Genomic DNA, 26,166 nt, shown 5'->3' on the forward strand with positions numbered 1-26,166 from the left:
TAAAGGAATTAAGAGCAGGAATGATAATGTTTAGGGTGAACACGCTGGGTTTCCTAAGGGAGTTTTGTACTGGGGAGTATCAGATGCTGATCATTTAGATAAGGACTGAAAGACAGTTTGCTTTAGCAGATTATCTTCTGTAATCTAAGAGCAATTTCCATAGTGGCAGTTGTTAGATTTCTGGAGGTTAAGGAATGAATGGGAAATAATAGGGAAATGTGGGCAGTTAAAATTCTTACAGCTTTAAACATTGTAACAATCCTGATTGGTTTATTATTTACTCTTTCCTTATAATTTTGTATTCTCTGAAGGAAATAACTGCATCTTCTCGATCTATAATTGTCTCTGTCAAATAGTTTTCCTTCTTAAAGTATAAAAAGAGCATAACTAAACTGCATGTTATATTAAATTGATCTTCTCAGTCATCAGTTGATAATTTTTCCATACATAACTTGGAGATAGATTCATTATACATAAATTGCTTTCCTGTTAAAATGTCCAAAAACTATTTACCATGTATTCCGAAATGGTCAGTTAGCTTTGGGACATTATTATCCTGAAACAGCTGTCCAGTGCCCAAAGCTGGAACAGTTTAAGCAACTAAATAATGACATTATGCAATTAGAACCTAAGATTAAGGTAAATGTTCATGAGTCCGTGCTGATACAAATGATTAAGTAAATAAATAGAGGGTGAAAGTGAATTTGCTCAGTCGTGTCCCACTCTTTGGGACCCCAGGGACTGTAGCCCATGCAGGCTCCTCTGTCCATGGGATTTTCCAAGCAAGAATACTGGAGTGGATCATCATTACAGAAGTATTCCAAATAATGTATGTAGACTGTTCCCTCAAGAAGGTGAAAATTAACTCCTGAATATGGACTGAATTTAGTGACTTAATTCCCAAGAACAGATTATGGAAAGGGGAAAGTAGTAACTTTACAGTGAAGACCCCTAGCAGACAGCACTTTAAACCGAGTGAAAGTATAATTTCACCAATGATAAATCATGATGGTAATATGTATCCTCTGATATAATGTGATAGAAGGGAACTTCATTCCTCTGTTACTCTGTACAAAAACCCTTAATCCCAGTGTAAACATATGAAAACTTCAGAAAAACAGGAGCAGGGGCAAGAGTGGAGGACCTTGTACAAAATACTTGGCCAGTACTTCTGAAGAGTATCAAAGACCTGGAAAAACAAGGAAAGATTGAGGCAGCCATCACAGATCAGAGAAAATTAAGGAGACTTGATAACTAAATACAGTGATATCCAGATTAAAATCTGGAACATGAAAAGAACATGAGTGGAAAAATTATGCCAATGTCAATTTCATAGTTTTGACAAATATGCCATAGTTAAGTAAAACATTAAGGAAAGTTGAGTGTAAAAGACGTATGATAACTGACTTTATAACTTTTCTGTAAGCTTAAATTTATTCCAATCAGTTTAGTTTAGTTTTTTTTTTTTTTTTTTAAGTACTGATTGCCAAATGAAACCAATCTCTAACTGATTAAGGAAAAAATAAAAAATATTCTTTACTATTTGTGTTGAGTAGATTTATCATAAGGGTTAGTTAAAATAAAACAGGCATATTTGATCATTTATGTTGAATAAATCAGATCAGGGCACAGGCAGAAATGATAGATACACAGTCTAGAACAAGGCATTTAACCTTTCTGTCCTTGTTTTCATTGTAAGGAATCAAACAGATTTAATCACTTCAGCAGTTTTGAACTAAACAAATCTCAGAAAGCTTTGAAAAGAAAACTAGTTGTTTTATAAATGATAGCTTATTTTTTAAATTTTCATACTGTTCTATTAATACACTGTTATATATTAAAAGTCTAAAATCAGCTTGATGCAAATAAACTTGTAGTAAAATTATACTCTTAAATGTGGCCAGGTTTCTGGTTTCACCCAGTTCTTGATAACTAATTCTGTTTATTTAAGTATCTTTGTTAAGTAGACATGAAATAGGACTGGTGAGGAAGTTTCTGACTGGAGTGTCAGACACAATCAATGGTTTTCGGCATTTTCAATTCATAGCTAACTGCCCGTGCTAGAACCTGCAACCTATTCAGTTCAGTTCAGTCACTCAGTCATGTCTGACTCTGTGACCCCATGAACTGTAGCACGCCAGGCCTCCCTGTCCATCACCGACTCTTGGAGTTTACTCAAACTCATGTCCATTGAGTCGGTGATGCCATCTAACCATCTCATCCTCTGTTGTCCCCTTCTCCTCCTGCCTTCAATCCTTCCCAACATCGGGGTCTTTTCAAATCTTCTTTTTGTTTGGAAAAAGCTTATTTACTATAGTAGAAGCATAATGGTTGAAGCACAGTGTATTGAGTCTTATTTTCTTTTTAACTGAATGTGACGTTGATCAGAATTTTCTGATTTCTGACAGTTTCTCTAGGGTGATATATAAGATACACTCATAAGTGAAGTGTGAACATGTGGCGATGAAATCAGAAAATTTATTGTGGTGATTAGTACAGTTCTGGGAATTTCCAGAGGAATTCCATTTCAGTGAATTATCTGATTTGGACACTGAGAAATAACCTAATTGGAAGGAGAAAAACATGGACTTTTTAGCATAAAAATCACCAGCACAGACTCTGAATCATTCTTGTACTGCGTTTAATTGGTGAGTCAGATGAAATGCATTGCTTTCAGTAAATAAATTTCCCACAATTGGAAACAGCTGTTTTTATTGTGGAACCAGTTTTTATCTCAGCATTCAGCTCATTCAGAAGAAGCTTCCGGGATTCTTATGGTCTGTGAACCATAGCGAAGGATTCAGAACTTTCTGGAAACAAGAAGACTTGATCAGAGATTTCCACATCGTTGATATTTTATGTTCATATTCTTCTCCTATGGCGTCCATTTTAGTTATAACCAGTTTTGATTCAGTCACCATTTAACAAACATTACCAGTAGTCTTGACTTATAAATAATAGAAGAAGAGGAATTTCTTAGAATTTGGGGACATGCTTTAGTTTTGGTGGGAAGGAGCAATGTAAATTTTAGAAATTACTTTTAAATGTGTTATTTAAAAATAAATTTATAGTATCTATGAACTGATTACTGCACAGTGTCCGAGTCTAGCGTGGTTAATCTGTTTTTCCATAGTTGACCCAAAGATACGTATAACATTAGAAACCCGAAACAGCTCATTCAAACCATCCCCTAGTTACTGGGGATTGTAGTGCTGAACTCTCAGCAGAGTATAACCAAAACTCATACTATGTTGTTGTTAAAGTTTTAATAGTAGATTTAGACTAAAGAAATGCCTGTTTTATCCAACCAGCTGTCAGTTTCATTCACTGTGTTCTTTTGCCAGCTTACATTTGGAAGTTCCTTGTTTTTTAGCCTAGGACACTCAAGGCTTCAGTGAAGTAATTACGTTGACACTTTATTCCAGTGTTCTGTGATGCCTTCTACCTCTCCTGCACACTGTTATCAGTAGGAATTTTTTCTATTTATGCCGATATCTTTGCCTGTATGACTCTGTCCTCACACCCAGGCATCTGTAAATGTAGTTATTTCTTTTTTATCTTAGATTTGTTTCAGTTTGTCCTCTGTAGACATCAGTCAAGATCTCTTGTGACCAATCAACTTGAGAACAGCTTTTTGGTTTCCGCATGTTTTTGTGTATAATATAAAAATTTCCAGGTTCTTAATCCCTTTTAAATGTAGGTATGTTCTTTTTGCTTTCTTAAGTTTCAACATTCTTATCCATGGTTTCATCTTATGACTTTGCTATAAAAGTACCATCTCTTTTCCTTTTTTGTCTAATTTGGCACAGATGTTTCCCCCAAACCTGTCTCTGTCTTTAAAAGTTCATCCAATAATGGTCAAATAAAAACCCAGAGATTCCACAGTCAAAACCACTTGCAAGGCTCCCTCACATTTCCAAGGTTTTTTTTTAATTCTTAATTTCTTATTATTATCCCAATTAATAGTATTGTCTCTCTTCAGTTTCCCTCCTTAGTAGTAGTCCACCTTCTTTTTTACATGAATGTCTCAACTGAAGGAAAATAATTTACTTGTAGTTTTTACCTTACATTTATGTTAAATTCCAGTTCTATTTACATATTACGTTTATGATTTATCTTTAATTTCTCTTTCCTTCATTTATATGTATAGAATTCCTAAATATATTTCTGAAGCTGTTATCTGAGTGATGAGACACTCAGTAGGGTTTCTACCAAATAGTAAATTGAGGAGTTCCCATTAATATTCTCTGCTTGCTTCTGATGTAATGAGAAATGAGAACTCATTTCCATGAGAATTCTCCGATATTTAGAAGTATATGTGTTCCCCGTGTGTATTCTTTGAGGAAGTATCAGATTTTCATGAATTGGAATACAAACATACCTCCTGTCTTGTGAGGAGTGGAGAGTCTTCACTTAGCCCTCCAGGCAGATCTAAAATGACCGCTGATGCTACGGCCATACCACCCTGAATGTGCCCAATCTCATCTCATCATAAAATGACCACTGATGACACATGAACAAATATTCATCACAGGGTGGAGATGATAACAGGGCAATAACTCCTTTAAGGAATCAGCCATGATTTAGAAGAACCAAAGAGCCAAACAAGAGAAGCAGAAAACTACTTTCTCCACTGGTACAGAGCTGAACAGAGAACCAAACACTTTCTGGTTCTGACTCATCCTTTGAGCACATCATATTTTATTGATATAATCCCAAAGCTGGGGAAGCTATGATGAAGAGTCAGTGAATTAGGAGATACACTTCAGAGGAGCTTTTTCCAACCTTATGATTACCTACCAGCCCTGGAGTTACCTATCTTAATAGTACTTCTTAATTAGAGGTACTTATTTTACTAGTACTTCTTTATGTTTAAGATAGATGCTTGACATTCTCGAATAGTTCTGGTTCCTAATTGGATGCAAGGCTCTGTCCCTCTTTAATTTTAATATTGAGTGGTTGTTTATGCATATCAATGACATTATTAAGTATTTAGAGTCTAAAAGTTCTATGATAAACCTAAGGAGCCAATTAATATAACATCTGTTATTGTAAATTTAAAAAATAAGATAAAAATAAATAAAAAAACAAAATAAATGTCAAAAAAATATATAACATCTGTCAAAGCCTTCTGAGTTTTTTACATTATCTCATTTTGGAACTCAAAACAACCATGTCAAAAAAAAAAAAAAAACAACCATGTTAGTTAAGAATGTTTTATTAAATGCACATTCCAGTATGTTTACTTGCCTAGAACTTATTTTTCAATTCATAGCAGTGCCAGGAGTCAAAACTCAGGATACTGCGCTCCATAGTTCATGTGCTTAATACTGCTACCCTCCACTCTGCATTGCATTCTGAAACGGAAGTATGTTGGTCTCTTGAAATGAGCATACTCATTCTCTGGGCATTGTCTTGTTCTCCCCTATCCACCCAATTGCATAATGGCACTTAGAAAACATTGTGTTTCTGGTAGTATTAGAGAACATGTTTTATAATTTCTGTTATTAGGCCAGTTTTAGCATGCTTTTAAAAGTCTTTAACAGGTTATTTAGCTCTTTCGTATAAGTTTATATCATCATTTTCTAGTCTTAAACTTGATTGCTTTACATCTTTAGTTAATGTTTTTTTCCCTCAGGTATCCCTACCCTCCTCCTCTTACTCCTCCTGTAAGCAATGTTTTTAAGTGAAATAAAGGTCTAGATCAGCTGATTATCAAGCCCTAGAGATCTGTATCTTCAGGGATACAACTTTATTCCCCCTTAAATACGAAAAATTGTGAAGAACAGCTCTACTCTGTATGATCAGGGAATTCAGACTTTAAAATAAAAAATGAGGATCTTCCTGAATGAAGTTTTATTCGTTTCCTATTACATCCTAAGAATAGGCTGCTGGCCTCCATTACTTTCAGGAAATGAAAAATGGCTCCGAAGCTAAGTGAGCTAAGCCATCTCTCTCTCAATTGTTTCAGTTTCTCAGGAATTGCTGTACAAAGCTGCCAATAACGGTCTCCGGGGATCTGACCCCCATTCCACCTCCCACTGCCTCCTCTGCAGCTCCAGATGCCACCAAAAGAAGGAGCTTTGAAGAAAGTGCCTGTACCCTCTTTTACCCTGAGGTGGGTGAGGCCAGGCAGGGTGATTCTCAGGATATCCTGATGATCAAAGGTATAGTTGAAGCCTTCATCAAGACTTTCTTGAAGATGACCAAGAAATTTGGGAAACGTGGCCAAATAGCCTAGAAACTGAAGACGGAGCTCAAGAATGGATGGCTCAAATGCCACCTGAAGTGTAATACATGATAACATACAAGACCCTAAATAAGCTCCTTGAGGGCAGAAACTATTACACTGTTTTTACTATCTCTCCCTCACCCACCTCCACAATGTCTAGCATAGTGCCAAACATATAAACTATACTCAATAAATGTAAGTTTATAACAGAGAGAAGACTTTATAAAAAGTGCTTTCCAATCCCTTCTTTCCCTAGTGCTTAATCTAAGATTGCCCATTCATCAGAATAATGATAAAGAGAGTTCAGTGATGTCTCAAGCTTCTTGGCCACTGTTGTCTTCTGTCTTGGCTGTGTGTCTGAGTAGGAAATACTTATCTGTCCTGTCCAGTATAGGAATTTTTCAGTATTAATGCTTAAACTTATGTCTTCACTGATGCCTGGGCTTTTACTTCTTAGATATTTTATTGTGATAGTTTAGCTCTTTAATGGAAATCTTTTCTGAACCACACTCTAGGGGGATTTATTGTATTGTTGGTTTTTAAAAATCCCTTTGTATCTGTTTTTAAGATTCAACAATAAATAGTCTTGCTCCTTAATTATAGCTTACAGTAGTCATCACTGTGTTTCCAAAATGGGATATTCTGTCATAACATCAATTTCCCCCAAATGTAACTTGTTATTCTTGAATGGCAACACATAATCTTACATCTCACCAGAGCAATGCTAAAAAAAAAAGCCTGCTTGAAAGAATATTTATAGTGATGTGATTTAAGACACTGAGTGATTAAAACAAAGTTCATGGTTCACTATTTTTTTCCAGAAACAAAAATATTAGAAACTTAGCTCCAGTGAGTTCTTCTATTCCCAAGTTGTCCTGTTTGTCAGTCAGTCATTTAGTCATTTCAGTAAGGAGTTAACTCTGATTTAGAAACAGATCTTTAAAAAAATCTCATCTTCAGATATTTAATTTCTTGTACCTTTTGAGCCTCCAGTTATGTGTAAGATTTTGTTTTTTCAAGTTAAAAGTGAACATTTCAGACTGCTACTAGTTTTTTGACAAACAGTTGCTCATTATGTATTCTCAACAAGTGGCTTTTTTAGGGTATAAGAAGTCCAGTATCAGAACCAAGTATATTTTGTTCAGGAAAATAATCTTTCCTGAATGACATACTTTCTCTTGAGTAAGAGTTTTGTAAATTATGCTGCATTTATTTGAGGTTTTTGAGAAGAGTATGAGCCTTTTTTTTCTTTTAAGGAAATGGAGTTTCTTTATCTTCATGAACTTTTATGTGTATAACCAAGGAACCTTAAGTGTAAGTGATAAAGGAGGTTTAGTCTGTTGCATAGATAATCACAAATTCCTTCTGAATGATCTCTGTGGATTATGTGGCGTGTATGGATTTGAGGTTCAGCTTTTAATTTTCATCTCTGATTCTATTAAGTAAAATGCTCAGGTTGGACCTGCTTTTCTCGCATCAGTTGTTCCTAATTAATTGCATTGTAGTTTTGTCAGTTTATATGATGAATTTGAGTCAATAATCAGGAACAGAGTTGATCAGGTTATTGCTAGTGATTTTTATCAATAGATATCTTAATAATATGTTTGATAGCGGTAATACATAAAAACTAAATTATATATTTTTTCATCCTTCCACTATAACTAGTCTTTCCTCTGTTAATGTAAATTATGTATTTGAGACCTGTGAAATTCTGTGCGCAACATCCAGTGTGATTTCTCCTTCGAGTAATGTACTCTTACTGTCAGCTTTAAAGTCATATTATTACAGAGAATTGCAGTGGCAACAGCTAAAATATTACAGTTCCAACACAGAATGGTTTCACATTATTTCTGGACTTGGATTTTCCTATGATTTCTGTCTTTTCCTGTCTCTCCAGGTTCCCAGCCAGCCTCAGATAAGTCTTCCCAGCGACCATCAGAGAGCACAAACTGTAGCCCTACACGAAAGAGGTCTTCATCTGAGAGTACTTCTTCAACAGGTAAGGGCTATTGTTTTAATAGACTCTTAAGATAATTTCCCATCTGTTACTTGTGAACAGACTTGGAAAATATATATATATATTTTTTCTTTTTTGGCCTCACCTTACTATGGAGCTTGGGAGATCTCAGTTTCCTGACCAGGGATTGAACCTCTAAGCCAAATTGTAACTGCTAGACCACCAGGGAACTCCCTTACAATAGATTTACACTATAGACTACAATTTAAATTGGCTTGGAATATAATACTATAGAAAAAACAAGTAAATGGTCCTGCAGTATGAGAATAATAATGTATAATGAAAAAATAGGGCTTCTCTGGTAGCTCAGATGGTAAAGAATCCGCCTACAATGCAGGAGACCTGTGTTTGATCCCTTGGTTGGGAAGATCCCTTTGAGAAGGGAATGGCAACCCAGTCCAGTATTCTTGCCTAAGTTTAAAAAATTAGCCTGTCTGGCTAGTCCATGGGACCACAAAGAGTCAGATACAGCTGAGCGACTTAGCACCCACACATTGAAATAATAAAACAGTAGTCCCCTTTTACCCCTTTTATGACCAATTAAGCCTACTCCATGAGATATGGTGATTTTATTTTTTTCTTCCAGTTTTATTGAGATATAATATGCTCTGTATAAAGTGTACAACCTAATGATTTTACTTACTTATATCATGAAAGAGTCACCACAATAAGTTTAGTGAACATCCATCATCTCATACAGGTACAAAATAAGAGACACATTTTTTCCTTGTGCTGATAACTCTTAGGATTTACTCTCTTAACAACTTTAATATATAACATACAGCAGTGCTAATTTTACTTATGTTGTATATTGCATCCTTAGTATTTAATTTATCTTATAACTGAAAGTTTGTAGAGGTATAGTGATTTTGATGTAGTTTAAAGGGATAATTCAAAATGAATAGTTACAAAGATAGGCAGACACAAAAATAGAGATTTTGAAAGTTGAATTGAGATAATGGGGTATGGAATGTAATGGGGACTGTAGATTGGAGCTATCTAATAAAGACTTAGATATATATAAAGTTGTCTAGTAAAGTGATAGTTTCCAGTAGCATTTACACATCTTTGAGATTTGTGAAACAATTTGAGGTTGTAAGAAGAACCTCTATTAATGTTTATTTCAAATCAACTGTTAAAAGTTGTCATTTATGTATTTTAATATATATAACCTCTTCATGGGGCTTCACTAGTGGCTCAGACGGTGAAGAATCTGCCTGTAATATGGGAGACCTGAGTTTAGTCCCTGGGTTAGGAAGATCCCCTGGAGAAGGGCATGGCAGCCCATTCCAGTATTCTTGACTGGAGAATTCCACAGACAGAGGGGCCTGGCAGGCTATAGTCTGTGGGATCTCAGAGAGTTGGACATGACTGAGCAACTAACACTATACTAACCTCTTCATACAGTATATCATATCTGTATACTTTATACAGTATACAGATTGTGCTCTCAGTTTTCTTCTTACTGATAATATGTGTGTTTACCAAAAAAAAAAAATAGAGAATGATAATTGTCTTCTACCTTTTTAGAGGATTGGAGAGTAGGAAATCGTGGAGTTTTTTTTTAATTAATTTATAAGTCGGAGGATAATTGCCTTACTATGTTGTGTTAGTTTCTGCTGTACAATGACATGAATCAACTGTAAGTATACACGTATCCCCTCTCTGTTGAGCTTCCCTCCTACCCATCCCCCATCCCACCCCTTTAGGTCATCTCAAGCACCATGCTGAGCTCCCTGTGCTATACAGCAGCTTCCCACTATTTTACGCATGATAGTTTATATACATCAATGCTACTCTCTCAATTCGTCCCACTTTCTGTCACCCGCTCTGTCCACAAGTCCATTCTCTACATTTGCATCTCTATTAGTAGGAAATCATTTTTAATTTATCAGTATTATCAGGCAAAATGGGGAGTGATAGTTTCATTCCCAGCAATGGGAGTTATACATGTAAAGGGGAGAGCAGTAAGTTTAAAAAATTAAGGAGCCAGTGTGGTTGGAGTAAAGACAGCAACTGAATATGAAGCTGGAAAGGTATGTGAGGACCAATCATGTAGAGTCTCATTGATAACACTTAGAAGCCTTTGAAAGTTTTAGCAAGGAAGTGACATATTATTTCTTAGCTTTCTGTCCATGTGGTTTTGCTTAGCAGATCATTTAATGACCTATGATTGTGGTGCATGGTCGTGTCCGACTCTTTACAACCCTATGGACTGTAGCCCACCAGGCTTTTCTGTCCATGGGACTCTCCAGGGAGGAATACTGGAGTGGGTTGCCATTTCCTTCTCCAAGGATCTTCCCAACCCAGGGATCGAACCTGCATCTCCTCTGTCTCCTGCACTGGCAGGCGAGTTCTTTACCACTAGCACCAACATCAGAAAATTTCATTTCTTCATCAGCATAAGGCCTCACTGTCAAATTATATCAATATGGTATTTAATTTTTATTTGATTATTATCTTCACCATATTTGAAGTTTTTATTAGTACCATAGTGCCAAAGGTACAGTGGAGTTGAAATAGCAATGATAGTTTTGTCTCATAGTACTTTGTGGTTTATACTACTTTGGGGAGACTTTGAAACTCTTTCACAATGAGTGACTACTTTTGATGGTATCAGCCTTGATCAGGGTTCAGCAAACCACAGCCTATGGACTAAGTGTTGTCCAAAGCATCTTTATTGTTCAGTCTTCAAGCTAAGAATTGATTTTACATTTTTAAAGGATTTTTTTTAATTTTCTTAAAGGGAAAGAAAAAAGTATAATATGTGCAAGAAATTATATGTGTCCTCAAAAGTCTTAAAATATTTACTATCTTTTTAAAGAAGAGGTTTGCCAACTCCCAAAGAAAAAAAAGAATTAGATTTCAATAAGAAACACACCTATGAAGAAAATCACCAAAATGTTTTATTTTAGTAAATAATACTTATTTAGGGTTACTATATGTACAGAGCACTGGGGATACAAGCATGAATAAAATAAGGTTCCTGCCCTCAAGGATTCAGACATATTCACCAATTAAAAAGTGTTAAATTTTATAACAAGCCGGTATACAAAATGTTATGACACACAGAGGTACTCAACTACTAACCACTGACGTACTGAAAATGTGACCTATATGCTACTATAATTTGAGTAGACGAGTGGGACAAGGACATGAAGTTGAGAAAGTAATAATGGATTTTATTAGATACAGTGTATTTTCTTATTTGACAGAATTGAGATTTTATGATAGATGCAGTTGGGAGCTATCAAAGGATTTTGAACAAGAAAGATGAAAAGTATTTGGTGTATCGTATCAACCAGAGTAAGCTAACTTTTGCAGTGCTAAAAAAAAAAAATCCCAAAATTTCAGTGACTTAAAACAACAAAGACATTTTTTGTTCATGCTGTTTGACCATGATGGTTCTGCTCCATGTTATCTTCTCTCTAGTATCGAGTCTGATGGAGCAGCTTCTATCTGTCTGGAGTGTTACTTGTCTTATGAAAAAGAGTGAAGGACCATAGTGATGCACTAACTAGCTCTTAAAAGTTCTGTCCAGAGGTAATATACATTACTTCTCACATTTTAGTGCCAAAGCAAGTCACATGATTAAGTCTTATGTCAAAGAAGTATGGGAAGTATAATCCTACTAAGGGAGGAGCAAGCAGATATTTATGAATAATAATATAATGTGCCACATGTGCATTTTAGAAAAATGCATAACATTACAGTATGGAGAATGGAGTGTTGCTTGAGAAATGTGTAGAGACAGCAGATAATGGCTTTAGGTTTGGATATATTAAACTGTCTTTAGGTTATTGAGATAGAAATGTTAGCCATTTGGAAGGTGTGGTTTATAGTTTATGATGCCTGTGGTAGAGATACGGATCTAGCAGTGTGTATATAAACTTGAATCTGGCAGTGAATGAGGTTGCCCAGAGAGAAAGTGTAATTTGAAAAGATGACAGAGTTGGAGATTCAAGATACGTTAAATTTGAGAAGAAAGTGGATTAAAAGATGTCAGTGAATGCCATAAAATTTTAAATAGTTTTTTTAATATAAAAAGTAAAGAGTACATGTCATAGAAGCCTCTTAATGTCAGATGTCATACGGAAGTCAAGAAAGGTGTAGACAGAAAGTGTAAAATGATTGGGGAAAAGATTTTTTGAAAAACAGATGTAAAGTTAGAGCAGTTTGAGGGCTTTAGGTGAGGAAAGGAGACTATTAAAATTCAGGTTACATTGAAATAAATTAGAGCTCTTTATTTCCAGTGTGGTAGATTAGATGTGCAGAGTAAACAATCTTCTTGATGCCTGAAACTAAGTACAATGTGGGAAACATTTCTTAATACCTTGCTGAACTTTGAAATAAGTAAATAGAAAACCAGAAATGTCCAGAAAGCTTGATTCAACAAAAACAAATAGCGTTAGAGGTCTTTGACACCTGCTTGAGTCCTGGTGATATTGAGCCTGCTTATTGGAACACATTCAGTTGATAAGAGACAAAGCGCAAAGCCTAGGACTCTAGCAGACAGAGGTTTCCATCAGATTTCCCTTCATGAATGTGTAACACCCTAATGGTGACTCCAGTGCAAGAGCAGATAGAAACAAATCTATCACAGAAGCTGGATCCTTATTTCAGTTTTAGCTTTGGGTGAAGCAGAAGAAAGAGTTCCTGAACACAAGCTCACACTCACCTTCTATGTCTCGTGCAGATGTATATTGCTTGTGAGACAAAGAAAAACATGAATAAAATTTTGTTGTAGATCGGTAGCGCCTCCAGTTGCCTTGCAGAGCCAAAGGAAGATTTAATTTCTCTTCATTGTAAAGCTGAGTTTCTTTTTTGATTAGGGTATCCTTGATCTTGGTTTACCTGGCATTTGCATTTACTCTAGCAACACAGGAATGCCAGCCTTTATCTTGCAATTGAAAGGCAGATGAATCAACCAGAACTATGTATATTCAATTTGTTCAACTTAACATTTTAAAAAGGAAGACAGCAAAATTGAAACACTTAACAATGTATCATTACAGCATTTGGCATCAATCAAAAATTAATAGACATGCCAAGAAGCAAGAAAATATGACTAAATGGAATATGGAATAGTAGTGGGAACTGGCACAGAAATAGTATGTGATGGAATTAACAGACAAATACACTAAAATAGCTATCTTTGAGGATTTAAAGGAAAACATGAATATAGTGAATAGTGAATATGGAAGCTATTTTTAAAATCTAGGGTTAACTTCTTTAGATGATAAATATCTGAAATGAAAATTTCACTGAATGGGACAACAGTAGATTAGACACTCCAGAAGAAAAATTCTTTGAACTTGAAGCAATACTATTAAAATCTATCTAAAATGAAGTGTAAGGACTTCCCTTGTTGTCCAGTAGTTAAGAACACACCCTCCCAATGCAGGGGACGCAGGTTGGATCCCTGGTCAGGGAACTAAGATTTCACATGCCTTGTGGCAACTAAGCCCACTCATTGCAATTAGAGAAAGCCCACATGCCATGACAAAGACCCAGCACGACCAAAAATTTTTTTTAAATAATAAAAACGAAATGTAAATGTGGGGTAAGAAGACTGATATAAAATGAACGCGGTTTTATTAACTTGTACAATATCAGGAAGGCCAACATACATAGGAGCTGAGTCTTACAAGGAGGGAGTTAGAAATAAAAATCATTTGAAAAATAATCTTCCATAATTAATTAATAGTTTAATGAACGTTGTAAACCCATAGGTCCATGAAGTTCCACAAATCCTAACCAGGAAGACAATGAAATGATGTCTTTAAAATGCTGACAGGGGAAAAAAAAGTATCAGTTTAAAATTCTTGAACCAGAAAAATACCCTTCACAGATGAAGGCAAAATAAACATAATCAGAAAAACAACTTAAAAGATTTGTTGTCAGCAGGTTTACAGTACTAGAAATGTTCTTCACACAGAAAAGTCATGCTAGTTGGAAACATGGCTTTACCAAAGAATCGAAGCATTCCAGGAATTGTCAATAAGTAAATAGACAACACCCTGTTCTCATACTCTTTTTGATGTTCATGTGAAATTATACCAAGCTATTATCATATTCTGGGCTGTAAAGCTTCTTAATAAACTTTAAAAGATTGAAATCATATAGAATATATTTTAAGAACACAGTGAAATTGAATTAGAATTCAGTAACACAAATAACTTGTGTTACTAAGTAACACAAGGTATCTTGACATCCCCCCCCAAAAAGTGAAAATTTAGCAACACATCCCTTTTAAAAAAAAATTATGTATGTATTTATGACTGTGCTGTGTCTTTGTTGCTTCGTGAGCTTTTTCTGTAGTTGCGTCAGCTGGGGCCACTCTCTCGTTGCAGTGCACAGGTTTCTCATTGCTTCTCTTGTTGTGGAGAATGGGTTCTAGGAGCACAGGCTTCAGTAGTTGTGGTTCATGAGCTCGGTATTTGAGGCACATGGCTTAGTTACTCTGCATTGTGTGGAATCTTCCTGGACTGGGGATCAAACCCATGTCTCTTGCTTTGCCAGGTGGATTATTTACTACTGAGCCACCAGGGAAGCCCAACAACACACTTCTAAATACTGCATAAGTCAAAGAGGAAATCACAGATAGAATTTTTTTTAATTTGTTTAAATATTTTATTTGTTTTATTTGTTTATTTGTTTGACTGTGATTGGTCTTTGTTGCTGCACAAAGGTTTCTCTAGTTTTAGTGAGCAGGGACTACTCTTCACTGTGCCGCATGGGGCTTTTCTTTGCGGTGACTTCTGTTGTTGTAGAGCACAGGCTGTAGGTGGGTACGCTTCAGTAGTTCGATTCATAGGCTTTGTTACCCCCTCGCCATATGGAATCTTTCCAGACCAAGGATCAAACCTATGTCTCCTGCATTCAGAGGCAGATTCTTATCTACTGTACCACCAGGGAAGTCCAGAAATAAATTGAATAAAAATGATAATACATAAAAATTTACAGGGTATAGCTAAGTCTGTGTTCTTAGCTTTATAGCTACATTATAAAATAATAAAGGTCTAGGTCAGTAGCCCAAACTCTCACCTGTAGGAAGCTAAAGACAGTACGGCAAGTTAAACCCAAGTTAGGCAGAAGAAAATTTGACAAATACAAGAGTGAAAATAAATAGCATAGAAAAATTGCTGAAAGCTTATACTGGTTTACTGAAAAAATTCTTTTTTAATTTATTTTTTTATTGAAGGATAATTGCTTTACAGAATTTTGTTGTTTTCTGTCAAACCTCAATGTGAATTAGCCTTGAAAGTGAAGTTGCTCAGTCGTGTCTGACTCTTTGCGATCCCATGGACTGTAGCCTACCAGGCTCCTCCGTCCATGGGATTCTCCAGGCAAGAATACTGGAGTGGGTTACATTTCCTTCTCCAGGGGATCTTCCCAAACCCAGGGATCGAACCCTTGTCTCCTGCATTCCAGGCAGACGCTTTAACCTCTGAGCCACCAGGGAAGCCCAAAAGGTATACATCTATCCACTCCCTTTTGAACCTCCTTCCCATCTCCACATGCTGGCCTGTGAGGAGAGAGGCTATGGTGATGGCTCCACCCCCTACACATGACTCAGCAGTATCGCCTGGCTTCCATGGCTGCCGGCTTTCCTCCACAGGCATTTCCCACCACAGTCCCCTCACTCACATCCCCTCGACCCGTCTCTCCGCAGTCAACAGCAGCCTTCGCCCTGGGATTGCTCCACAATCCCTAAACTCCAGCTCCCAGCTGCTGCGCTTTCCAGGGGACCTGCTTCCCTGTCCGGGGTATGTATGGCTGCAGCAAGGACTGTCTGAGTCTCATTCCACAGGTGTGAATGAGAATAGCCACAGATCAGCTGTTTCACTCCCAGCTTTAAATGTTTCTCTTCTGACTCAGACAGTTGCCCTGATGTGGCGATCAGACCCCTGCTTCAGTTCCCCCACACACCAAGGGCACCTCCAGTCCTACTAACATTCCTGTTTTTCCCCCTACTTCCTTCCTCCTACTGAGTTTTGCGTGGTTCTATATATTCTTTTCCTTTGGTCAGATACTCTTGTAGCTGGTGTTCTGCATGCACTTCTGTGTCTGAAGGTGTATTCCTTATCTGAAAATTTTTTTAAAGATGTGAACTCTAGCCAAAAGGATTAAGAAAAAAGAAACTGAATTAACAGTATCAAGAATGAAAGAAAGGATATCACTGCAATTGCTACATACCACAGGAGGCTAATAAGGGAGCATAATGAACAGTTTTTTGCCGATAAATTTGATAAAAAGAGAAAAAACATTTACAAACTCAAGAACAAATAGCCTAAATAGCCTCATATCTATTTAATAAATTCAACCTGTAGTTTAAAACCTTTCTTTAATGAAAATTCAAAACCCAAATAGTTTTAATCATGAACATGCAAAGAAAAGAATACTAATTATACAAAAACTATTCCAGAAAGTAGAAACATTTTCCCAATGCATTTTATGAGGCCACCATTACCCTGATTCTGAAACCAAGCAACACACACATTACCAGAAAACTACAGACTAGTATTGTTCCTATGCATGAATGCAAATGATACAAAATGTTATCAAATTGAATCCAGTATGTTGAATGCTTAGCATACCACGTCCACGTGATTTTATTCCAGAAATGCAGGATTGGATTAACATTAGAAAATCGCTTATGAAATTAACAGTAAGTGAGAAAATTACAATTTTCTAAGTACCTAAAGAGAAAACATTTGACAAAATCTGACATCCATTTAAAAAGAAAAGCACCAATTCTTTCACATATTAATCAAACTAACAAAAATTAAACACAAAGAAAAGCTATTAAAAGCAACAAGGGAAAAGCAACAAGTAATATGCAGGGGAAACCGCGTACAGTTAATAGCTGGTCTTTCAACAGAAACTCTACAGGCCAGATGGGAATGGCAGGATATATTTAAAGAAATGAAAAGGAAAAATCTACAACCAAGATCTTGGATCTCATTCAGAATTGATGGAGAAATCAACAGCTTTACAGACAAACAAAAGTAAGGAGAATTTAGCACCACCAAACCAGCTGTACAACAAATGTTTCTCTAGGCAGGAAACACAAGAGAAGGAAAAGGCCTACAAACTCAAAACAATCAAGAAAATGCCAGTAGGGACATATATAGCAATAATTACTTTAAGAAGAAGTCATAAACAAGATGAAAAGACAGCAGTAAGAATGGGAGAAAATAATTGCAAATGAAGCAACTAACATAGGATTAATCTCCAGAATACACAAGCAGCTCAACATCATGAAATCAACCCAATCAAAAAATGGACAGAAGACCTAAACAGACATTTCTCTGAAGAAGACGTTCAGATGGCTAATAAACACATGAAAAAACACTCAACATCTTGCATTAGAGAAATGCAAATCAGAACTACAATGAGGTATCCCCTCACACCAGTCAGAATGGCTGGCCATCATCAAAAATCTACGAACAGTAAATGCTAGAGAGGATGTAGAGAAAAGGGAACCCTCTTGCACTGTTGGTGGAAATGTAAATTGATACAGACAATATGGAGAACATTATGGAGATTTCTTACAAACTAGGAACAAAAGTAACATATGACCCACTACTGAACATACACGCTGAAACAGGTTATATATGTATAATTGAAAAAGACAGATATGCCCACAATGTCCATTTCAGCACTGTTTACAATAGCCAGGACATGGAAGCAACCTAGATGCCCATCAGGAGATGAATGGATAAAAAAGATGTGGTACATATATACAATGGAATATTACTCAGACATAAAAAGGAATACATTTGCAATGAATGAGTCAGTTCTAGTGAGGGGATGAACCTAGAGCCTCTTATACCCAGTGAAGTCAGAGAAAAATAAATATCATTTATTAATGCATATATATAGAATCTAGAAAAATGGTACTGATGAGCCTATTTGCAGGACAGAAATAGAGACTTAGACATAAAGAACATACTTATGGACACAGAGGGGGAAGGAGAGAGTGGGATGAATTGAAAAGAGTATCACTGAAATATATACAATATCATATATAAAATAGATAGCTAATGGGTAGTTGCAGTATAGCGTAGGGAGCTCATCCCAGTGCTCTGTGACAATCTAGTAAGGTGGGATGTGGCAGAAGGTAGGAGGGAGTTTTAAGAGGGAGGGGACATGTGTATACTTATGGCTGATTCATGTTGAAGTGTGGCAGAAACCACCACAACATTGTACAGCAATTATTCTCCAATTAAAAATAAATTTTTAAAAAATGCCCCCCAAAAAAACCCCAATTCTTAGAAATAAAAGGCATACAGGTAAGACAGGAAGAAGAAAAAAAGTATATTTACAGATGATTTGATCCATAGGAAATTTTCTAAGTAGTCTGTCAGAAAAAAGCTACTGCACCTAGAAAATGAGTTTAAGAAAGATATATAAGCTGAACATAAAATATATTTCTGCATACCAGCAATGAATAATTAGTAATTGAAATGTAAGCAAAATACCATTTACAATTGTATTAAAAGTTATAAATATACAAGATCTAGATGATAAAAAGTATGAAGCATTATTGACAATGGTTAAAAGATTAAACAGATATTCTAGATTAATCATTTGTTTGGAGGAATCAGTATTGTTAAAATGTCACTTCTGTTAAAATTAATTGATAGATTTAATGGAATCTCAATCAGCATTCCAGCTGGCTTTTTAAAATATAAAGTTCCAAACTCTATAATTTATATAGATACATAAAATATCTTAAAAAGTAAAACATGTATGCTCTTTTTGAGAACAAAATTAGAAGACTTCTACTGACTGATACAAAGACGTACTATAAATTACTCAAGACTGTTTTTGGTGAAAGGATATATAGATCTTTCAGTGAAACAGAATAGACACTAGAAAAACAGACATTCCCATAGGTTTTTAAATTGATTTTCTGCACATATACTATATTTTTGTGGACCAGGGATAATCTTTTGTACCAAATGGTGTTGGAACTGCTGGATATACTTACGGAATAAAAAAAATCATTGACCTTATACCATATGTAGAATTTAACTTGAAATAGAATATATACCTGTATGTAGTTTCTCCAACTGTAGAACTTGCAGAAGTACACTTAGTAGGAAATCTTTATGACCTTGGGATATTCAAAGATGTCTTAAGTAGGATAAAAAGCACGAACTGTTAAAGCAAAAAAAAAAAATTTAGATAAATTGAGCTTCATCAACTTTTTAAACTTTTGCTCTTCTAAAGACATTAAGAAAATGGAAAAACACACAGAAGTAAAAAGAATTTGTAACTATGCATGGTAATGGTGATCATTTTGCAGTATATACAAAAATCATTATTACTGTTGTACATGTGGAACTAATATATGTCCTATGTCAATTATATCTCAGTAAAACTTTTTAAAAAATAAAACAGAACAAGCCAGTGAAGGTACCCAATAAAAATAATGGGGAAATTTTTTGAATAGCATCATTTCAAAAGACTGCTTATGAGTTGCAGTGAAGTACATGAAAATACTTCATGAACCACAAGGCTCTGCTCGTGACTCAGATGGTAAAGAATCCGCCTGCAGTGTGGGAGACCTGGGTTTGATCCCTGGTTTGGGAAGATCACCTGGAGCAGGGCATGGCAACCCACTCCAGTATTCTTGCCTGGAGAATCCCCAAGGACAGAGGAGCCTGGCAGGCTGCAGTCCATGGGGTCACAAAGAGTTGGACATGACTAAGTGACTAAGCACACGTGAAACTATGCTCACTTATTAGAAAAATGCAATTAAATTCTTAATGAGATATTGTTTGATATATATTAGATTGACTAAAGTTAAAAGGAGCTTCCCTGGTACCTCAGTTGGTAACGAATCTGCCTGCAGTACAGGAGACCCAGGTTCGATCCCAAGGTTGGCAAGACCCCTGGAGAAGAAAATGGCAAGCCACTCCAGTATTCTTGCCTGGAGAATTCCATGGACAGAGGAGCCTGGTGAGCTACAGTCTATGGGGTCAGAAAGCAAAAGATCTTAATGACCCAGTTAACCATGATGGTATGATCACCCTTGTTTGTAGAACTATGATTCTGCATGCCATGCAGTGTGGCCAGGAGTAAAATATAGCATGCCCAGCATAATGTCCTAGATAGAGCAGACTGCAAAAGCAAACAAACAAAAAAAAGAGAGATAGGATTTCCCTGAGTCCATCTGCAAATGCAGGAAACAAAGGTTCAATTCCTGAACTGGGAAGACTCCGCATTTCACAAGGTAGCTAAACCCATGCACCACAACTACTGGACTCATGCTCTGGAACCCACAAGTCACAAGTACTGAGTTCACATGCTGCAACTTCTGAAGCCCAGCTTCTAAAGGTTGTGTCCTGCAACAAGAGAAACCATGGCAGTAAGAAGGCCAAGCACTGTAACAAAGAGTAGCTTCCCCTTGCCACAACTAGAGAAAGCCCTTGAAAAGTAACAAAGACTCAGCACAGCCAAAAATAAATTAAGAAAAGTTAAGGGAAAAAAACAACAACAGAGATTTGGCAGACTAGAATTTGGTAAGATGGAATTAATTTAGAAAGTAAGGTGTGAGGTAACCCTAGGTGAGTGGCTCCGGAATGAAATTCCAAACAGTATACCCATTTTAAGATTCTGTTTTAAATTTATTCTTAAGAATGAAAAACCTTTGGTATTTCTGGGCAGTTGATGATAGGAAAGAGGAGACAAAAATAATTTTCAGAATTTTGAACCCAAGATTTATTCTTACACTTTCTTGCAATGTGGAAGCTGGGTTCCAAGGGCATCTGTCCTGAGAGAAACCCAGGTGAAAGCTGTGTTTCCTTTTCTAGCATAACCTTAGAAATCACCACATTCATATTTCCATCAAATTCTTTTTTCTAGAAGCAACTCACTAAGGGTAGCTCATATTCATGGGAGGGGAATTAGATACTCTCACTTGGTATGAGAAGCATCAGAGGAGTTGTATACATGTCTTAATAGCCTTGCAAGCAGTTTAGGGCAGGGAGATAAGATTAGCTTGGTCTTGAGTTGTTGTAGTAGTATGAAGAAAAGTAGATAGGGCCAAGAAATCAAACTAACATAAGACAAAAATTTATGGCTTGTGGGGAGAATAGATGATTTTGTCTGAGCGTAGATCAAATGATTCCAGCCACATGATTGGTTCTCAGTATATATAATCTTGAATAGTTGGCTTTATGGTATCATTTACTGAGAAAAGTAATCAGGAGGATTACTTTGAAACTATGAGAATAAGCATTTTCCCAGTGGGAAAGTAGGTCTAAAAGGTAAATGACAAGTATTAGGGATTAAGGATCTCTAAAGTTAGTTCAGTCACAAGTAATTGGAAGGTAATCAAAGTATGTTATCATAAAAACAGTGGAGGCAAGATTTTAAAGTGATGATAGTAAAATATAGCTGAAAGTAGGAAGCTTCCTCAAAGCTCTTAGATAGTCTCATCCACCAGATAGAGGGCAGTCAGACGAAGCAAAAAGAACTGAATTCAGCAACCTCCAAAACAAAAACCACGGTTACAGAAAGTTAAAATGAAAAGGCAGAGAATTTTGTCCCAGACGAAGAACCATGATAAAACCCTAGAAAAACAGCTAATGAAGTGAAGATAGGCAACCCTTCCAGAAAAGGGGTCAGAATAATGATAATGGAGATGATCTAGGACCTCAGAGGGAAAAAAGGAGAAGAAACGTTTAACAAAGACCTAGAAGAACTATAGAACAAACAAACAGAGATGAACAATACACAGGAAGGAATCAATAACAGAATAATTGAAGCAGAAGAACAAATAAGTGACCTGGAAGACAGAATGGTAGAAACCAGTGCCACAAAACAGAATATAAGAAAAGGAATAAAGAGAAATGAAGATAACCTAAGACCTCTGTGACAAAATTAAGTTCACCAACATTTGCATTATAGGGGTCCTTGGAGGAGAAGAGAGAAAGGACCCAAGAAAATATTTAAAGAGACATATATAGACATTTTTCTAAAGAAGACATACACATGGCCAAGAGGCTCATGGAAAGGTGCTCAACATCCCTAAGTATTAGAGAAATGCAAATCAAAACTACAGCAGTCAGAATGACGATCATCAAAAAATCTATAAACAACAAATGCTGGAGACAGTCTGGAGAGAAGGGAACCCACCTGTAATGTTGCTGGAAATGGAAATTGGTACAGCCACTGTGGAGAACAGTATGGAGGTTCCTTAAGAAACTAAAAATAGAACTACACTATGATCCTGGAATCCCACTTCTGGTCATATACCCAGAGAAAAACATTGTCCAAAAGGACACACACACTCCAGTGTTCTTTGCAGCACTGTTTATAGTAGCCAAGACATGGAAGCAATCTAAATGTCCACCAACAGAGAAATCGATAAAGAAGATGTACATATATACAATGGAATATCACTCAGCCGTTACAGAGAATGAAATAATGTCATTTGCAGCAACATGGATGGACCTAGAGGTTGTTATACAGAGAGACGTTAAGTCAGAAGGAGAATTATCATATGACATTCCTTATATATGAAATCTTAAAAGAAATGATTGTAAGAAATGAACTTAACAACTCACAGACATAGAGAAAGAACTTATGGTTGGGGGGCTTATGACTGGGGAAAGAGATAGTTTGGGAGGTTGGAATGGACACACACTGCTGTATTTTGAATGGATGACCAACAAGGACCTACTGTATAGCGAACAAGTGAGTGAGGTAGTGTGTGTTAGTTGCTCAGTCATGTCTAGCTCTTTACAACCCCATGGACTTGCTTGCCAGGCTTCTCTGTCCATGGCATTCTCCAGGCAAGAATACTGGAGTGAGTTGCCATGTCTTTCTCCAGGGCATCTTCCCAACGCAGGGGTCAAACTTGGGTCTCCTGTATTGCAAGCAGATTCTTTACCATCTGAGCCACAAGTGAGGCCCGTATAGCACGTGGAACTCTGCTTAAAGTTATGTGGCTGTGTGGATGGGTGGGGAGTTCGGGGGAGAATGGATACACGTATATGTATGGCTGAGTCCCTTTACCGTTTAGCTGAAACTGTCACAATGTTAATCGGCTGTACCCTAATAGAAAATAAAAAGTTTTCTAAAAAAGAAAAAATACAGCTAAAAGTTTTAAATTTTAAAAATACTGAATTTAAATGAGACAATTGGATATATTTGAAGGAAGATGTTGGTAATTTGAGAAAAATTTCCTTATAGTCTGATGAGATTGTAATCTAGAGTGGCTAGAATTTGTAAAGGAATAACTAAAGTGGTATCAATTTTAAAGTCATAGAGATTAGAAATCCATTGATTAACTTTGAAGAAGTATAACTGGTGATCACTTATAGTAAACTAGGCATCTTGGGAAGTGACCTATTATTTTTATAACATTGTAAAACTAATATAGCTTGCCAGAAGAAGTTGAAAATGTCCCACATTATTTATAGTCTTAAAAAGTTGCTATAGACACCAAACAAATACCACTAGATCATTGGGGTCACTAAGGTAAGGTTTATCTAAGACCATTTGTTTTTTGTTTTTGCTTTTTATTGAAGTATATTTGATTTACAATGTGGCATTAGTTTCAGACATACAACAAAGTGATTCGGTTAAGCTGGTAATCCCAAACTCCTAATTTATTCCTCCTCCCCACTTTGGTAACCATAAGCTTATTTTAGAGGTAAGACAACTTATTTTCAAATCTTAGCATCAACATGTATTCTTTCTGAAATAGTTTATCAAGGTGTTTTCTATCGTAATTTTAAACCTTTTCCCAAGAAGAGAATTTCTTTTATTCCTTTGCACTTTTAAAACATTGTCAGAAAAAACACTGAACTGCCTAGGTGGCGCTAATGGTAAAGAATCCACCTGCCAGTGCAAGAGGCACAAGAGTCTCGGGTTCAATCCCTGGGTCAAGAACATCCATCCTCTCGACGAGTAATTGGCAACCCACTCCAGTATTCTTGCCTGGAAAATCCCATGGACAGAGGACCCTGACAGGCTGTACAGTCCATGGGGTTGCAAAGAGTTTGGACACAACTGAGCACACACTGTTGTATTATAGAAACATCATATGTATTTAAAGTTTAGTTCTTTCTTCAATATTTAGCTGTCAAATCTCTTAACTGAACTTTTATTTTTAAAGAAATAAATTCCAGCGACTTCCCTGGTGGTCCCAAGGTTAGGAATCCACCTTCCAATGCAGGGGACGTGGGTTTAATCCCTGGTCGGGGAACTAAGATCCCATGTGCCATGGGGATCTAAACCTGTGTACCACAACTAGTGAAATGCCCGAGCACCACAGCAAAGACTCAGTGCAGCAAAGATAGTAGTAATAAAGAAAGAAACTCTTTTTCTGCTCCTCATCTCAGAGTAAGAATTGTTTTTTTACCCATGTATTATTAGGGGACTATGGGCCAACTTTGAACTTACTGTGGTTATTGTAATGTACCTTATTCGGGAAACAACTTGCCCGTGAAAGACAAATGCATATGATATTATGATACTTAATCTTGCTGTGAATAATACGGTGGTATTCCTTACCTTTTATCTTCTATAAAGTTATTTGAGTAACTAGTTCAGTTTTTATCACGTGTGATTTGTTGTCTTATTTAGTGAATGGAGTTCCCTCTCGAAGTCCAAGATTGGTTTCTTCTGGGGATGACTCTGTGGATAGTCTGCTGCAGCGAATGGTACAACATGAGGACCAAGAGCCCCTGGAGAAAAATATTGATGCTGTGATTGCATCTGCTTCTGTGCCACCTTCCTCCAGTCCAGTCCATAGCCTCAGCAAGGAGCGAACCCTAGGAAAACCAGACAGCCTTCTAGTGCCTGCAGTCCCCAGTGACTCTTGCAGTAGTAGCATCTCACTCCTTTCTGAAAAGTTGCCAAGCAGCCATTCCCCCCATCATATCAAAAGAAGTGTAGTAGAAGCTATGCAGCGCCAAGCTCGGAAAATGTGCAATTATGACAAAATCTTGGCCACCAAGAAAAACCTGGACCATGTCAATAAAATTTTAAAAGCCAAAAAACTTCAAAGACAGGCCAGGACAGGGAATAACTTTGTTAAACGCAGACCAGGTCGACCTCGGAAATGTCCTCTCCAGGCTGTGGTATCAATGCAAGCATTCCAAGCTGCCCAATTTGTTGGTTCAGAATTAAATGAAGGCGGAGAAGGAACAGCACTGCACCTTGGTCCTGATACAGTTACAGATGTTATTGAAGCTGTTGTTCAGAGTGTAAACCTGAATCCAGACCACAAAAAGGGATTGAAGAGGAAAAGTTGGCTATTGGAAGAACAGACCAAGAAAAAGCAGAAGCCATTCCCAGAGGAAGAAGAAGAAGAGGAGAATGCTAAAAGGTAATTCCTCATTTAATGTTTCATTTGTGTAGAGGAAACTAGCTTATGTGCAAATGTAACATATCTTTGCAGCTGAATCGTTCAGTTGATCTAGTAACCTTTCACTATGTAAGACCTGTTCTGTTCTAAGTGTTTGTACTTCTAGTTGTCAAAATTATGAATAATTAATAAGAAAGGGGGAATGTAACAATCTAGCCAAGGCCCTCACTATACAGATGAAGAAATCAAGACCCAGAAAGATGATGTTGTATAACTATGTGAGCAGAATTATTTTTACTCTCAGACTATCTTATCTCCTCTGTGCTCTAAACTTGTCATCCCTGTCATCAAATAAATTTTTTAAGTCTTCATGCATGGTAGATTGTTTTTTAATGGCTTCTTTTTTATGTTTTTACTTTTTCCCAAAAGTTATAGGGCAGAAAGTCAGAAATCACCCCCTGGAAAGATCATTTAATCCTTTTGTTATATATCCAATCAGATTGTTTCCCTGAAGATTATTTGATTTTGGTTTGTTTTTTGGTCTTGCCATGCAGTGTGTGTTATCAGACCTGTGCCCCCTGC

At 36.6% G+C, this 26,166-nt stretch overlaps 1 protein-coding gene across 9 annotated transcripts in view; it reads left to right on the forward strand.

The window, feature by feature from the left end:
* ASH1L (ASH1 like histone lysine methyltransferase) overlaps positions 1–26,166 on the forward strand; it is a 205,277-nt gene that overhangs the window by 73,923 nt on the left and 105,188 nt on the right. For all 9 annotated transcript variants that reach the window (XM_055584046.1, XM_055584049.1, XM_055584047.1 and 6 more), the window contains 2 exons: positions 8,130–8,231; positions 24,861–25,605. In XM_055584046.1, coding sequence (XP_055440021.1) covers positions 8,130–8,231; positions 24,861–25,605 — 847 coding nt within the window. The remainder of the gene's footprint in view (positions 1–8,129; positions 8,232–24,860; positions 25,606–26,166) is intronic.

The sequence above is a fragment of the Bubalus kerabau genome, chromosome 6, assembly GCF_029407905.1.
Source record: "Bubalus kerabau isolate K-KA32 ecotype Philippines breed swamp buffalo chromosome 6, PCC_UOA_SB_1v2, whole genome shotgun sequence".
In the NCBI taxonomy this organism is placed as follows: Eukaryota; Metazoa; Chordata; class Mammalia; order Artiodactyla; family Bovidae; genus Bubalus; species Bubalus kerabau.